This window comes from Puntigrus tetrazona, chromosome 13, assembly GCF_018831695.1.
Source record: "Puntigrus tetrazona isolate hp1 chromosome 13, ASM1883169v1, whole genome shotgun sequence".
In the NCBI taxonomy this organism is placed as follows: Eukaryota; Metazoa; Chordata; class Actinopteri; order Cypriniformes; family Cyprinidae; genus Puntigrus; species Puntigrus tetrazona.
In genome coordinates, this window is record NC_056711.1 from 23682020 (window position 1) to 23698217 (window position 16198).

Sequence of the window (16198 nt, forward strand, 5' to 3'; positions counted from 1 at the left end):
ACACAGCGCAAACATGATGGTTCTTGCTCTTGCTTGTGCAGCGGCTGCTTGATAAGGCAGAAAATTGCTTTTGGATATCGCAACGTTACATTGTTTTCTTCCAAGTTAGAGGGGGTTGAAGAAGAAATAGTTGCGCTTCAGGATAAGTGTGAATGGCTTTTTTAAATGACATGCAATTACCTTGTTAACATCTGGAATGGTTCTTTTGTTCTCAACTCATTTGAACCGTGAGGCGGGAGAAAGCAAATGGGCTACGACTAAATGACTTCAGAGATTTGCATTGACTGCTCAACCAACATCTTAAAAGTTGAGATTAATGAAACCAAATAATTCCGTCAAGTGGCAGCACATCATGAGGAAGTATCATTTTATGTCTGATGGCATTCAGCGCAATGCTGTCCATTTCTGGGTAGATGCCTAATGCATGAGTTTACTGGTGCAACAAATTTAATGGCTGTCATTCATGAAACATAATTTTTATGTTTAATGTTGCAAAACCATTTTGATGTTGAATGAAAATGTTAATACTATTAATACTATAAAAAATGTGTACTGATTTTGAACAAAAGCAAGCTTTAATTGAATATTGACATATGTTTTTCTAACAAAACAAGTACAAATGTTGTGTAGGGTCAGAGTAATGACATGAATAAGCCAGTTTGTTAAAGAGGTTTTCTTGTTGGTGGGAAAACATCCCAATTTTGCAGCTAAAAACTGAAACAGTTAAAAGTCAACATGAAATGCTACACCTTACAGAGAATACATGATATCTTTAGGCCATTTAGACCTACAACTACAACTGTACAGTTTTAAAAAATGAGAATAAGAGTGAGAAGTAATAATTCATAATCCAAAAATTAAACTTGCATCAGAAGTGAAGGATTTTTTTATGTTTATGTAATGTTTTTTTTTGCTACAATAAGACCAGTAAAATACATTAAATTCATCAATTACTCATCCTCTAACTTGAGTGTCTTTCTTCTGCTGAACATAAAAAAACATATTTAGAAAATCGCTGGTAGCCATTGACTTTCATAGCATGGAATGAATAAATAAATAAATAAATAAAACAACTGCCTTCTTGGCTACCAAAATTCTTCAAAGTATTTTCTTTTGTGTTTAACAGAAGACAGTACTTCTTATTGGTTTGGAACAACATAAGGGCGAGTAAATTATGGGATTTTTTTTTTGTGTGTGTGGATAAACTATCCCTTGAAGAAAAGAAACATGTCAGTAGATTGACTGTTCTAAGTTAGCTCTCCCTCGACACTGGTCGTAGGTACAAACACACTGCAATATATAAATTAAAGGGCAATTCTCCTTGAGAGAAAGCATTTGAAGCTGTAATCTCCAGACAGCTGATGCAGTATTAGCTCTCAGCGCACCCACCGTATCCAACAGGAAGCACGATTCTCCAGGTGCAGTCCAAGTTTCCAGGGTAGTTCCCAGGAAAACCCGGGCTCAGGACCACATTGCTCATATCGTACAGGGTCCCGCCGCACTTGGCTGAAGAAACATAAGGAGACATAAAAGAAAATGCCCAGGGTGTTTGAATATTAAAAACTATGAAAAAGCCATGTGGTTAAAAAAATCTTCCATCCGATTATAGAAAAACACACCGATACAGAGTGGAGGGGGGTAGTTCCAGCGACGCACAGTTCCCGGCATACACGTTATGTGAGAATGTCCCTAGAAAACAAAAGATCACATGATACAGCAGCTCCTCCGCCTTGTTATTTTTTGCACTTTTCTACCCGTATGCAGGTGTAGGATGTTATATTTGTGTCAGGGTTGCAGATAATCAGCATCTCACCTGAAGCACGTATCCCGGCTCACAGCTGAATGACACAACCTCGTTTACCATGTACCTGTCGCCATTTTTGATGCCATTGGCTGGGATCACAGGCTCTGGGCAGGTCGTCAGTCCCACGGCTAAATGGGTCAGAGAAGGCATTGAGAAACGCTCAAATTCAGCATGTTACACCACAGCTCTCATAAAGGGCTAAAATTATAGTGTCAGGTATCCCTAATCATCTGAACGCATGTGCTCATTGTAATTTTATGCTGTCTTTTATCCACTCGATTTCAGCGAGTAAATTCGGAACCGTAATAGACTGTGCAAGGCTGTTGCCATGGCGACGGCTGTGGTGTGGTTCATGAGACCGTGCTTTCTGCATTCCTCTTCTTGAGATATGCCACACGGCGGGTGGCATGATGCTTTGTGACAGTGGTGTGTGCTTTTTTCTGTTTTTGCTAAAATCACTCATAGAGTGTACTGCGGGTATACATATATAAATAAAACATTTAAAAGAGACTATTGCTTTTGTGACCTATGATGATAACTACAATTCAATCAATAATACATTAAGGGAAAAACACAGTTAAATCTGAAGAAAATCATACTGCATCGTACCCGAGAGAGAGAGAGAGAGAGAGAGAGACAGAGAGAGAGATTTGAATAAATAAATACAATTATATAAACAAAAAAAAATCAAATGATATTTATGGTTGGGTTCAAACCTTAAATTTTGAATATATATGGTATAACTTGAAAATAAATTAAATGTAGGCATTAATGTTAACAAATGGAGCCTATTATAAAGTGTTACCCAAGATAATAATTATAAAGAGCAAATACTATTAATATATATTATATATATATATATATATATATATATATATATATATATATATATATATATATATATATATATATGTTTAATATATACTCTTTAAACAAACCAAAACCGAAATTCCGCTTAATGTAAAAATATTATTTTTGCTTGATATTAACAGAAACAAAATATGTTTCATTTGGTAACACTTAAGATTAGGGAACACTTATTCCAAAAAAATTCCTAATTAGTTAGTAAGGTGGTTATTTAGTTTATATACTGGGTTAGGATTAGGGATGTAGAATAAATTCATACAGAATAAGACCTTAATATGTGTGTAACTACTACTAATAAATAGCTAATATTACAGTAATATGCACGCTAATAAACAATTAGAATTTGTTTTTAGACAAACTAAACTGGAAACAATGATTTCCGATTGAATCGATATATAAATGCGTTTTAAATAACACATTGTAATGTTGAAGCAGAATTTCTTACATGTTTTACTGTAGGGTCTCTCTGAGAATGTACTATGAAACTGGGCAGGAAAAGGGCTTATGTTCTGAGAGCTGAGCCAAAGATGACAGCTCAAAGCTGATAGCAATGCTGCAAAATGCCTTGGTTTGCCAAGACCGTCTCTTTCTCACCCCATTTCATCTTTATTCATAGCCCTCCAGTAAGTAAGAGTCAACATGATTCTCAAATTTTCAACAAAGCTATTGTAACAACATATATTAAGCTGAGTGGCATGTAATGGTCCTAAAAAACAAGGGAAAAAAAGCCCCTCTTAGCTTTTTTTTAAGTTCCATTTCCAGTGAGCAAAGTTCCATTTCTACTTGACGTTTCTGGATTAAAGGTATAAGGAACAACATTTCTCTAACAACAACAACAACAACAAAATAGGTTAGATTATTTACTTATGTATTATTAATTATTATTTATATTATTTAAATGCACTAAAACAGGTGAAATTACCATGTCATTTATTTTTTAAAAAGTGCATTTTTATACTGGGGTATTGTAAAGAGGAAAATGAGAAACAAAAGACCAAAAAATGCAGATGAGCTGAAGTCCACAGTCAAAGAAACCTGGGCTTCCATACCACCTCAGCAGTGCCACAAACAAATCACCTCCATGCTATGCTAAACTGAGGCAGTAATTAAAGCAAAAGGAGCCCCTACCAAGTATTGAATACATGTACATTAAATGAACATACCTTCAAGAAGGCCAATGACTTTTTTTTATCGGTCTTGAAGTATTCTAATTTGCTGAGATAGTGAATTTGTGTGTTTTTGTTCAATGTGTGCCAAATTATCGCAATTAAATGAACCAAAGACTTAAACTACTTCAGTCTATGTGAACTGAATTTATTTAATACACAAGTTAAAAAATTTTTCACAACATTCTAATTTATTGTGAGGTACCTGTACACCTACGATGGCTGTGGTGCGAGTAAAATATGGGGTAATTTAGATTTTTGCGCGATCTATTTATAGTCAGACTATTCCTATGAACTATTAATGTTTTATCTTATCCACTCGCAAATAATCAGTATGCAGTTTTTTTTATCCTCCAACTGATGTAGCAAACATTTTAAATAAGCAGAGTGGAATATTTTTAAAACAAGATTAAAAATACGGAAGAGATACAGCAAAATATTTAAATAGGATGAAAAAATATGGGAGAATCTCGGAAAGAAAATGGGAGGGATGACAGTTATGACTACAGTCTTCAGCTCATATGTATTGTTGGATCCACTGTTTCTCATCTTTCTCCTGAAAATATACCATAGATTCCACAAGGGGTTCAGGTAAGGCATGGTCAGCAAAGCACTCGGAAGTGGTTTAGGCACTGTGGGCTGCAGGAAAAGGAAATCAGCATCTCCATAAAGCTTTTCAGCAGATGGCAGCATAAAGTGCTCCAAAATCACCAACAGAAGGCTGTATTGACTTTGGACTTGATAAACACCAAAGACCAACACCAGCATACGTCACATCACCCCAAATCATCACTGACTTCAGAAACTTCATACTGGACTTCAAGCGGTTTGGATTCTGTGCTTCTCCAGTCTTCCTCTGTACTTTAGAGCCTGATTTTCAAATGAAATGCAAAATTTACTTTTATCTAAAAGGAGAACCTTGGACCGCTTAGAAACAGTCCAGTTATTCTTTCCTTAGCCCAGGCAAAATGCTTCTGACGTTTCTGTTTTCAGAAGTGGCTTGGTAGCCCTTTTTGCTGGATATGTCTGAGAGTAAAGACTCTTGATGCACTGAATCCAGCTTCAGTCCACTCCCAGGTGTTTGCTTGACAATATTCTCAAGCATGTGGTCGTCCCTGTAGCCTGAACACCCTTTCCTACCTATTTATGCTTTGATGTAGCACTTTTGAATTATGTAGCACTTTCATTAATTATCTTTTGTGAGTTAACTTTTAAAATGTTTTACTTTACATGTAATGAATCTAAAATATTTTTGAAATGCACCTGTACTTACTTACATAAAATAACGATAATAAAGTCAAATCAAAACATATATGGTCATGCAGAATATGTGCTTTATAAATAACAACAAGCAGCCAGTATGTTAATAATAGGCATGCAAATAAACAACTAGTTAATATTAAGAAATGTTCCCTATACTAAAGTGTAATCATAATTTCAGTCTTACTCATGACAATGTTTCAGTGGTTGATTTGTTATAACAGTGTTAACAGTAACAGTTCACAGACTGGTTTCAAATATGAAACTAACTGATATTACCAAATATAATCACCTTTACGGAGTCAATTATATCTCAGTGGAGGCCCCGTTTCTTCTCACTTGACTTTGTTGTGCTGTTACGCCAATATACAAGTTTCACAACATGCTTTCAGAGAACATTATGACCTTGAGGGATAAAAAGATGATTTCACATCTGCTGGTGTCGCTGTTGGGCACGACTCATTTACACATTGTTTAATGCATATTTCTTTCGCCTCATTTCTGTACAGTTATTTTCTCATCCGGTTTTTGGAAGATGCGCTTGACAGCTTTTCCTCTGCAGAGAAAATGCCCCTGATTAATCCGTTGGAACACATACAGTAAAAAAAGACAGAGCACAAGAAGGGAAAGAGCGATAAAGAGAGTCATAGAAAGAAAAAGAAGAGGGGAGCTTATCTAAACTCAGCCCAGGGTCAAAATGCCCCAAACTCACAGAACTCCACATCGCACTTATCTGTGTTTACTAAGCAGAGAGATGCAGATAAGTGATTCACGAGGCTGTATCAGAGCGGTTACAGTGCTTAATGCTGTTTTTGATGGCATTTAATTCGTTTGGCTTTTGCAAAGTCAACATACTGTTTTTTAAACCTTTTATGGGACCGAAATGTAACTTCTAGCGCTTTCAGAACACCAAATTATCCATCTACCTATCTACGTGACTTGTTACATGCAACATTACTGCAGGCAGTGCTCCTTCACTAACCCTTTCACAGATGAGAGAAAGAAAAATGGATAAATTGGGCTGTCCCACTGAGAACACTGCCCTCGCAAACGGACAAATGGGACAGAAAGTGAATTGGTATGGTGGTTTATATGAGGCTTGGTCTGAGCACACTAAAGGTCACAGTCTGAAAGGCTTGCAAATACACACACACCGCACGCTCAAACGTAATGTTGGTAGAGAAAAACTGGCAGCACTGGAACTCAGGGTTAATTCAGATCAAGCCTGAAGTGACATTAACATTTAAAAATCTCATCGGCCTTTAAAAATGTTACTGATTGATTGATTTTCTCCCAGCAAATGATTAGTAAAAAATGTTGAGTAATAACCTCAGGTGATCCAACTAAATATTAAAGAGGTGTTTTTTTTGTATCCTTGATTTAACACTGTTAATTAATTCAAGTAAATAAATATGAATTCAACAGATTGTGTCAAAATAATGAGTGAGATATAAATAAGAAAATAAGTGAGATATAAATAAAATGCATTCATTTGTGAGTGTTCAAACAGTAAATATAACAGCTGAATAATAGATTAAGTTTTTCAATTATGTTTTAGTTCAGAATTTTTGAATTGTAAATGTAGTAATTCATAGCTGCCCATACAAAAGTAATAACCTTCATCTGCAAAATCCATTTAATACTTTAGTGTATTATCTGAGAACAGAAAAGGGTCTAAGCTGTCATTTTATTGATGTACAAAACCCTCACTCCTGCTGTTTAGCTAACAAGAAAAAATATTGGAATAAAAACTTTAATCATGTCAGATCATCTAGTATTTGCACATTTGTCAACTAGATTTTGATCATTTGAATTTCTTTCATTCATCTTAAAGTTGCAGCAATTTTGTTGTGTTATTGTCATGTTTATTAGTTATTGGTGCTTTTTTTGTGTAGTTTATGTCATTTCAGTTCTTGTTCAAGCTTTTTGAAAACATACTTAGACTTTTTTTTTCTTTTGAAGATTTTTATGAACCATATAACGTTGAACTGGATCCCCATTGTTTTCCAATTTTCTTCGTGCTGGTATCACCAAACACAGACTCCGAGGCCAAGGCAAATAATGAGAGCTGGGGTGTACCATCTTCTGCCTTTACCTGGCAGCAGAGCGGCGAAAGGAAAAAAAATACAGCTCAGTGTGTGTGCCGCGTGTGTACGTGTGTGTTCGTGTCCCCAACGTGTGTGTGTGTGTGTGTGTGTGAAATGTAGCGGTGAGTCTTGCTCTGGACTGTTACCAAGGGCAGAGGGTTCAGGATAATGAAAGCACCATAGTGACATGTTCTATACTCACTTTTGTACTCAAGGTGAAATCCAGCCGCGACGACACTGATATCTGTATGGAAGTGCAGGTACAGCTGGTTGGAGGTGCTGTTCAACAAGGCTGGAGCTGTTGTACCTGGAAGATAAAACCAGAAAGGGGCATAAGCAGAAAAAGGGCTGGAGTTATCACACACACGGACAGAGCATTCTCATTCCAGCACTCACACACACACAGTAGCTAAATGATGAGTGTGTGCACACATGCAGGAACAAAAGGGCAAAGGGAGGTAAGCAGCTGTTAATCACGGCAGGCGTATCGCTCCTGTGAAAGACTCGCCCATTTTGGACATCAGCCAAATGAAACGAAGACAAGTAAAAAGGGACGGCAAAAAGGAAATGTTTGACAGGAGCTAGTCATTGAAGTGTGTCGCTATCCTTCTGAGCTCTCAGGGGGGAACTTTCATCACAGCTCAGAGGGAAAAGTCACTTATCATCAGACTAAAAAGCAAAACAGCTACTGCCACTCTGGATTCAAAGCAGAGGATTTTCTTCTGCTTATACATATATGGACAGAACTAATATAGAGTGTGACATCTTTAATAAGTGGAAAAAATGTCATGAATACTATATAACATCCTTAAAGTCAACATGAAACAGTGCTGCAACGCAGCTTCCATAATGTTCCATATTTTTGAGTGAAACAGGAGAGAAAAACTACTGGCTAGGACTTAATTTTATCCAAGAATTGGTTGGATTGTGAAAAATAGGCATTATGTACCAGAACTGATAAATCGTTTACTATAAAACAAAAAAAAAAGGCAAACGTGGTTCTGTAAAACTGCATCTTAACATATTTATAGAACAACCTGTAAATTTAGGTTGCAATTTACTGTAGAACTTTAACATTTAGACATATTTTCTATGTCATATTTTATTTCACCCTTAGCCTATACTTTTTTTTGACATTTATCATTTTGGAAAATGTTTCTTTTGGGAAATCTTCTAGCTCAACATACAGAATTCAACAGGCTGTATCATTAAGACATTCCTGCCAAGTCGCTGAACACTGAACAGGCACTGATAAGTAAATGTGGGCGGACATGTGTTAAAGAAATGTTCTGGGTTCAATACAAGTTGCGCTCCACTGACATGTGGCCCGATATCAATTACCACAAAAAAATAATACAGAGTCGTCCCTCAAATGAAAAACAAACAAACAAACAAATAAACATAAGCATAAAAAAATGAACACCATCAACAACAGCGCAAGTTTATGATGCAAAATACTGCACCAGGTTAAATTTTAAAATGCATAGGGTTTGGAAAGAATCCCAACAAGGCCAGCATTGAAGATTAAAACTGAGCAGTTCTTGGTTTTAGTGTTGTTTGATAAAAGGTGTGCAGTACAAACATCTGGATGGTACTGGTTAAGTAGGTTAAGCTATTTGTCAGAAAGTATATTTCAGCCTTTTTTTTTCTTTTTTTCAACACTGATTGATCTGAACAGACAATGTGGATACTGCATTAATGTTGGTGACAAATTCAATTCAAATTAGAACAGGCCTTCAGGCACATTAACACATACACTGGCAAAGAGCAATACATTTGCCTTATTGGTCCCACTTTGTATTAGGTTGCCTTTACTACTTAGGTACATTTAAATTAATCATTTGAAACTACCTTTGGTAACACTTTATTTTAAGGTGTCGTAATATAGTGTAACTTCCTAATTAAGTACTCAGTATTAGCCGTTGTACCTACATTAAACAAAACTTACTGTGTAAATTACTAATTTATGAAACAGGTTGTAATCACAGTTTGTGATAATGTAGATGTAATAGTCAGCCACTGTTACACATACGTAACAGTCCAAGTCTGTTACACAGCTGCTTGTACAATTAAGCATGATCTTGATAAACATTATTTTAGATGGCTTAAGCCTGTGTAATCTTCTGTAATTTAAATGTAATTAGAAAGGTATTACATGCATTTTACAAATGTGTAACAGTAGCAGCCTATTACATCTACATAATTACAAACTGCAAGTACAAACTATTCCATAATCTAGCTTCATAGTAGTACATTTATTTCATGTAAGTATAACAGCTACTACTAAGTACTTACTAAAAGTGTTAACCTACCTTTCAGTCATTTGAATCTAACTTTTTTGAATCTAACTTAAAATGTAGTATCCTCACAATTATGTTCCTTCTTAAAGAAAAACGGTATCTGCTGTGAGCATTTTTCTAGTCAGGATTTAGACCATATCATAGTACTGAGCCTGCTCTAATTAGAGTTACAAATGACCAGCTCTATGCCTTAGATTGCAAATCGTACTTCTCTGACCGCCATCAGTTTTGTAGCAGTAAATGAGGAGATATCATTTTCGATCACAAGTGCAATATGGAGTACCTCAAGGCTCAGTGCTAGGGCCATTACTTTTCATGCTTTACATGTTACCCTTGGGAGATATTATCAGGAGACATGGTGTTAGCTTTCATTTCTATATTTCTTTGTGGCCCAGTGAAACACACCAAATTGAGAAACTAACAGTGCAAAACTAAATGCATAGTCGATATAAAAAATTGGATAAGTAATTTCTTACTGCAAAATTCTAAAAAAAAACAGATGTAGTAATTATCGAACTTGAAAAACCCATATGCAGTAGCATAGAACACTGTCTAACAGTTGATGTTTTCCATATCAAAAATCTAAATTTGATCTATATATGAATAGGGTGTGTATATGTATATATATATATATATATATATATATATATATATATATATATATATATATATATATATATATATATATATATATATATATAATGTATATATATATGTATGTAGCCTAAATGTATGTTTGTTTGTTTGTGTGTGTGTGTGTGTCTGTTTGTTGTGTTTACTGAAGACAGTTTAAATTATTCATATAATTATTTACAGGTGACGGAATATGACATCTGGATGTATTTTGCTTGAAAATGCAGTACTTTGATATGCACTACTATATTTTCTCAGTTTTTGAGAAAAAGTAGTCCAAAATGTATTTCTGATGAAACCTTTCTGCATTCAAGTGATGACATGAATACATGAAACATGAATACATAAAAATAAAATAAAAATGGAGAACCAAGGCTTGGTTTTTTATTTTGATATATAATATGTTCATATATGCATAGCAGAAAATATTCTGAAGGTCATTAAATTTAGGTTAAAATCATCAAAAATTCTGACTGGCAACTTAAAAAAAAACGATGGTGGGGAAAGAGTTAATAATGCAGTAGAAATTATTGGAATTAACATTAATATTATAGTAAATATTTTTTATTGCTAGTTCATGTTAATGTATTAAACTAATGTTAGCAAATGAACATTATAGGCTGCACGCTCAAATTAACGCATCCAAAGAATGTGATGTGATTTCTAATGTTAAAAAAACAGACACACAACACTACAGTAACATGATTTCTGGCACAAAAATGAACATTTCTGCAATGCATCACATCGGAATCCAACATCTCGGGTTCCTGCAGGCTTCCCAGCTTCTTTTCTCCTTTGAGCTTATTTGCTTTTACCCATATTCTTTTTATCTCCCTGTGGGAATGAAGGTACAATTCAAATACTGTGTAAAAGTAAATAAGGTTGGAGTAAACAAGATTGTAAAAAGAATCAACAAATACCGTTTATAGTATTCAGTGCCTTAGTATGCCACCGCAAAAAGACTTGGGATGAATGCATAAATACACCCACATAGCCATGGCATGCGCTTAGAGAACTGTTTAGTTTGAGAAGAAAGATTTCTTTCAAACTCACATCTGTAGCGTTTATTCATACATGGCTTGTTTATATCTGTACACAAATGCCCAAAATGGTGTCATGCAAGTTGCCAGGAAATGGTTCCCCGGCATCTTTTGCATTTTAAACATCCTGCCGTTCAGACTGCTAATACTCCAGTCGATCCAAGTACATTAGACTGATGACCGAAGCCTGAAAACTGCTCCTTTGCGCTTGAATGATTTGACTAATAATTTTTGGATGAAGTTTGACAGCACCACAGAGCTCATCCAGTGTCCGGCTATTCAGCAGTCTATCATCTCTATTAGGGACAAGGCAATCTAGAGAGGATCTTAAAATGCTCAGACGAGACCCGGATGAGTTTAAATGGACTTTGCCAGACAGAATATGTTACACATACAGTATTGAATCACATTGGATGCCAAATAGGACAAGGAGTGATGCATCTTCACAGATTAGGGGGATTTGAGAAGAAGGATTCTTTGTGAAATACATGCCCACGACTGGATTGGACCACTACAGACTGATATTCCTTCTAAGCTGAGCACTGATGTTGCTCCCGCACAGATGGGAAAAAAATAAATAAAAAATTGCAAGCAGAAGGCAGACTCAAAAATGTGTGGGGTAAAAGCGAGATGAACAGGCAGCGTTTGAACTGGAGTCCAGCCACATGTCCATTCATTTTCAGTATGCAAGTAAAGCTGCAGGAGACATGCTTGGGATATTATAAAAGAATTATCAACTACAATCATATTATGTATACCAATAATTATGTCTGATTACATATATACATACACTAACAGTCAAAAGTCTGGATCAAAAGTTATTTTATGTTTTGAAATCCCTTATGCTCTTACATGTTGTATGTACGCTATGTTGCATTTATATTTATATAAATATATATTTCATATAAAATGTAATTTATTTCTGGAATGCAAAGCAACTTTTTCTTTAGCCATAAATTTAACATGACATAACAGACATAACAGTCTCCAGTGTCATGTGAGCGTTCAAAAACCATTTCAATATGTGGGTCGATGGTAAATTATTATTAATTATTATTGGTGCACTAATTATTAAAAAAGCTCTTGTTGATAAGTTTATTTAGTTAAATAAATGCCACCTTGGTGAGTATAAGAGAAAATCTTATAAATCTATGTTTATACATGTATATAATGGTATGATAAGTTTATGATTCTGCTAAAGAGGCTAAAAGGTGCTGGCAAGAGAGGCACCATCATTTATGTGAAATTAAAAGTCTCTTTTGGGGAAATACTGATTATAGACTGATATCGAGCATTTTTCATCTTCCGAATCGTAACATGCAGTCAGAATTAGGTAAATAATGACAGCGATATCTTTTAAAGATACGCAAAAAATGCGTGCAGTTGTAATTAAATTGGTATTTGTTGAGCCGCAATTAATCCCGAATGATGAAAAGTGTGGGGAGACAGAAACACAAAACATATCTGACAGTTTAATTAAGGGTATTATCCTAATGGATTTGTGACTAGAGGAAGAATGAAACGACCGATTGTGATGGGCGAGTGTGCAGGGGATATAAAAGGCGAACACGCAGGCGACAGGAGAGTGAAGAGTGCATTTTAATGGGCAGCCAAACACCATGCCTAATGACACTGGCTCCTGATTCCCTGCCATGTCTTACCAATGCTCACAAATGACTTTGGGCTTCTATAATTTGGACCATTGAGATCTAAATGAGGGGAAATTACCGTTTTATCATCAAATTCAATCATAGACTGGCGTCAGGTGTCTCGGGAGACTGGGTGAAGATGGTTTAGCATTTAAAGAGCTTCTCTGCTTTTGAGAATATGGCTTAGGGAAGGTGAGAAGTGCTAGACAGTGTGAAGTGCCACTGAACACATGCCTTAGAGCAGACGGAGCTCCCTGGCTGGGTGACCTTTCACCAGCATGCTAGTGTGGCACAGAGGCGGAGTTCATTACAGCCATGTTGAAAGTATAGCTAGAGGCCTGGCCACGATTCAGTCTACTGGGAGAGTCCCCAAAAAGGTTAAGACTCCTCTCTCAAAGGAAGATCTTGCTCCCTCTTCCTAATCCTGCTGTGTGACTTTTTTATGTAATTTATTTATTTTTTTTGTATTTATTTATTTTTATAGCCTGATCTAGTCTGTTTTTTTATTCTCATTATACACTTTGTATATTTTAATTTACAGCTGTTACAGTTTGGTTAGTTCATAATGTGACTTTTTGAGCTTTTGTGAGATTTATTTTTCCATGTTTTAGCTTAACATGTATATGGATACATTTTAGCTCATGTAACTGGTAACAAGCTATTTTTTTTGCCACTATTTTTAACCATCCTTTTTTCTGCCGGTGATTTTTTACATACGCAGCCCCTCATTAAATATAATATTACAGATATCAACTTTCCAAAAGTATTTGAATTTATTTACAAAACTAAAACAAACAAAGAGTTTCCTGTAAAGTAAGAGCAAGACAAACTACAAATAAAAGAGCAAACGGCAACAATGGCATTCATAATACTCATAACATTTAATCTTTCAATTTGAAACATTCAGCTTTTTGGTCCAGGACACTGTGATAATGAATTGGGATGAAATAAATGTAGCTGGTGGTTTTCCAACTGGAACCCAAAAGGCTGTAAGAATTGATACTGTTAATCAACCAAATGTAAAATGAGGGCATTCATCTGTTATGTAAGGGATGGCACATGGACAGTCTTCCAGGACTGGAGCTAATTTCAGCCCTTCCAAGAATCCAGAGGCATAAAACCAGTGGTGGGGATTGGCTCTCAGTTTTATTGCAATATGAAACTGTAATGAGCTATAAAGAACTACATGATATGCAAATGAGCTTTAGGAGAACTTCTGTAAATCAGATGCCGAATCACTCCAACAGACTATTATTGAAATAAGCAATTAAAAGGGGATTAATAAAGACAATACGAACCTGAAAAGCTCCCGAGCTTTGGAGCCGTCATATCGCCACCGTCATAGATTTCTAACGAGTCCCAGTTATGCTCAGTGGCAAAGCTCATGACTTGGATCTGCCAAGAAAACGAAGATACACATAATGAAATTACAAATTCTGCACAATTAAAATCATTAATTCAAAATTCATATAATGGCCACACTTCTGAAGTATTGTTTATAATTGTAGCCACCCCCAAACTGAACCTAACCTTTGTGCTACTATACCTTACACACATTAAATATGTAAAGGTGGATACGTGTTGATATTGAAATGTTGTCAATGTATGCTCATGGTTATGTTATTGTCATTACTATTTCTGATTAAAAAAAAAAACAAAACAAAATGATAAAATGATTTGAGATTTTTTTGAGAAAAAATATCTATCGAAAAAGTGTCTATCGTTCTATAGTACCAGTTAGTTCAGAGCAACACTTGAAATGCTGAAATGGAAGTTTCTATGACTATACAAAGCATATTAACTAACATTCTGACATTATATTGTTTAGGGATTCTGAGTCTTGAGTTCGCTCAGTCACGCTCTTTTGTCCATGTGTGTTGTCTTGTCTTCATGTTTTATCGGCTTTGTGCGCATTCATGTTATGTCTCGTACTATGTGGCACATAGCTGGTGTTTTCTCATTGGCTGTGTGCTTTCATGTTGTGGCGTCTTGTGTGAACACATGGCTTATGAGTATTCTAATTAGCTGTGTGTTTGTGTTTTGCTGGCCATTTGCTCATGTTTTGTGTGAACACATGGATTTTGTCTTTTTTTTATGTGCCATGTGCCTTCATGTCAATTGTCTTGACCTCGCTCCCTTCTTGTTGCAGTTACCCCACCTGTTGCCTCTCATTACCCTAATCATTTGCTCCCTTTATAATCTTGTGTTTTGCAGTCTCATTTCCAGTTAGTCTTCAAATGTTCACCATTGATACCCTGCTCTCATCCTGATCCTGCCTCGCCCCGCAGATTATGTTCTTTGTTTTGTTTTATTTTAAATAAAAGCCCTAATGTCTGCACCACTGAGTCCTCACCCCTCTACCCCAACCCAGACAACCACAATATGGGGTTAACAGTAAAATATATTTTGATTTGTTACTTTTAACTTTCTAAATGTTTACTTTGGATTATCAAACATTTTCAAACACTGTTTATAGTTGTTACAGATATGTAATGTGGAAATTCAAATGTCTGGGGAGTGTGACAAAAATGTTTAACACCAAACCCAACCCTAAACCTTGTTTTATCAAACTGTAGTTTCACAGGATTCGTACCAGACCACATTTGTTCCAGTGCAACCGAGCAAGCTGTGTTAGAAAATCTGAATGTATGAAGCTGTATGTGTGGAACTATGGTTTAAAAGTATCAGTTTTCAAATCTGGCAGCATGATAAATTAGTTTTAAAGTGAACACATAATATTCTGCAAGTAATTCTGCCAAAATTAGGCTTTCTTAATTGAAACTCTGATCCAGTAAATCATACATGTGTGAAAAAGGATAAAAGTTGTCAGAGTTTTACTGCCTCTATTGTTAATTTCAACTGGAAACTGCAGTGATTCGTACGTAAAACTGTTTTCTTTTATTGTTTCGCAGAAATGTAGGTAGAGGCATGTATTCCCAATGAGCTTAGTCAACAACAATGCATATAGTGCCACAATCAAAATTTTTCTGATTTATGTTGACTTTCATTTATGGGCATGCTCTCCATTTGGCATCTCTTTTGGATCTTTTACATAAAACAAACAGTACTTTGAACAGCATAAAGCACATTATACAATGCTAAATTTAACCTGTGTTAATTCACTCCCTTGCTGCGTGCAAAGGAATCTTTTCCATCTTATCATTTCAGCAGGTGAAGCTTTACTGGCATTTGATGAGTTCACACGTGTCTCTTTTGTACTTGCCTGGATACCAGCTCCTTCTGTAACAATGATTTTCCACACACAGTTCAGGCTGTTCCCATAAGGCTCCGGGAACCCGGGGGAGAGGATGGTACCTCTCCTTTCTGTCAGATTCCCGCTGCATGGGACTGTGGAGCAAAACAGAGGCAAAATGAGCTCATGCTGAGGATGG

The 16198-nt window shown here is 35.8% G+C and overlaps 1 protein-coding gene across 1 annotated transcript in view; it reads right to left on the reverse strand.

Annotated features, from left to right (window-relative positions):
• The window catches only part of csmd1a (CUB and Sushi multiple domains 1a), a 361878-nt gene that overhangs the window by 48304 nt on the left and 297376 nt on the right, over positions 1-16198 (reverse strand). Inside the window, 6 exon segments of the mRNA XM_043255964.1 lie at positions 1390-1506; positions 1620-1689; positions 1814-1932; positions 7387-7491; positions 14105-14201; positions 16030-16154. Of these exon segments, the coding sequence (XP_043111899.1) occupies positions 1390-1506; positions 1620-1689; positions 1814-1932; positions 7387-7491; positions 14105-14201; positions 16030-16154 (633 nt within the window).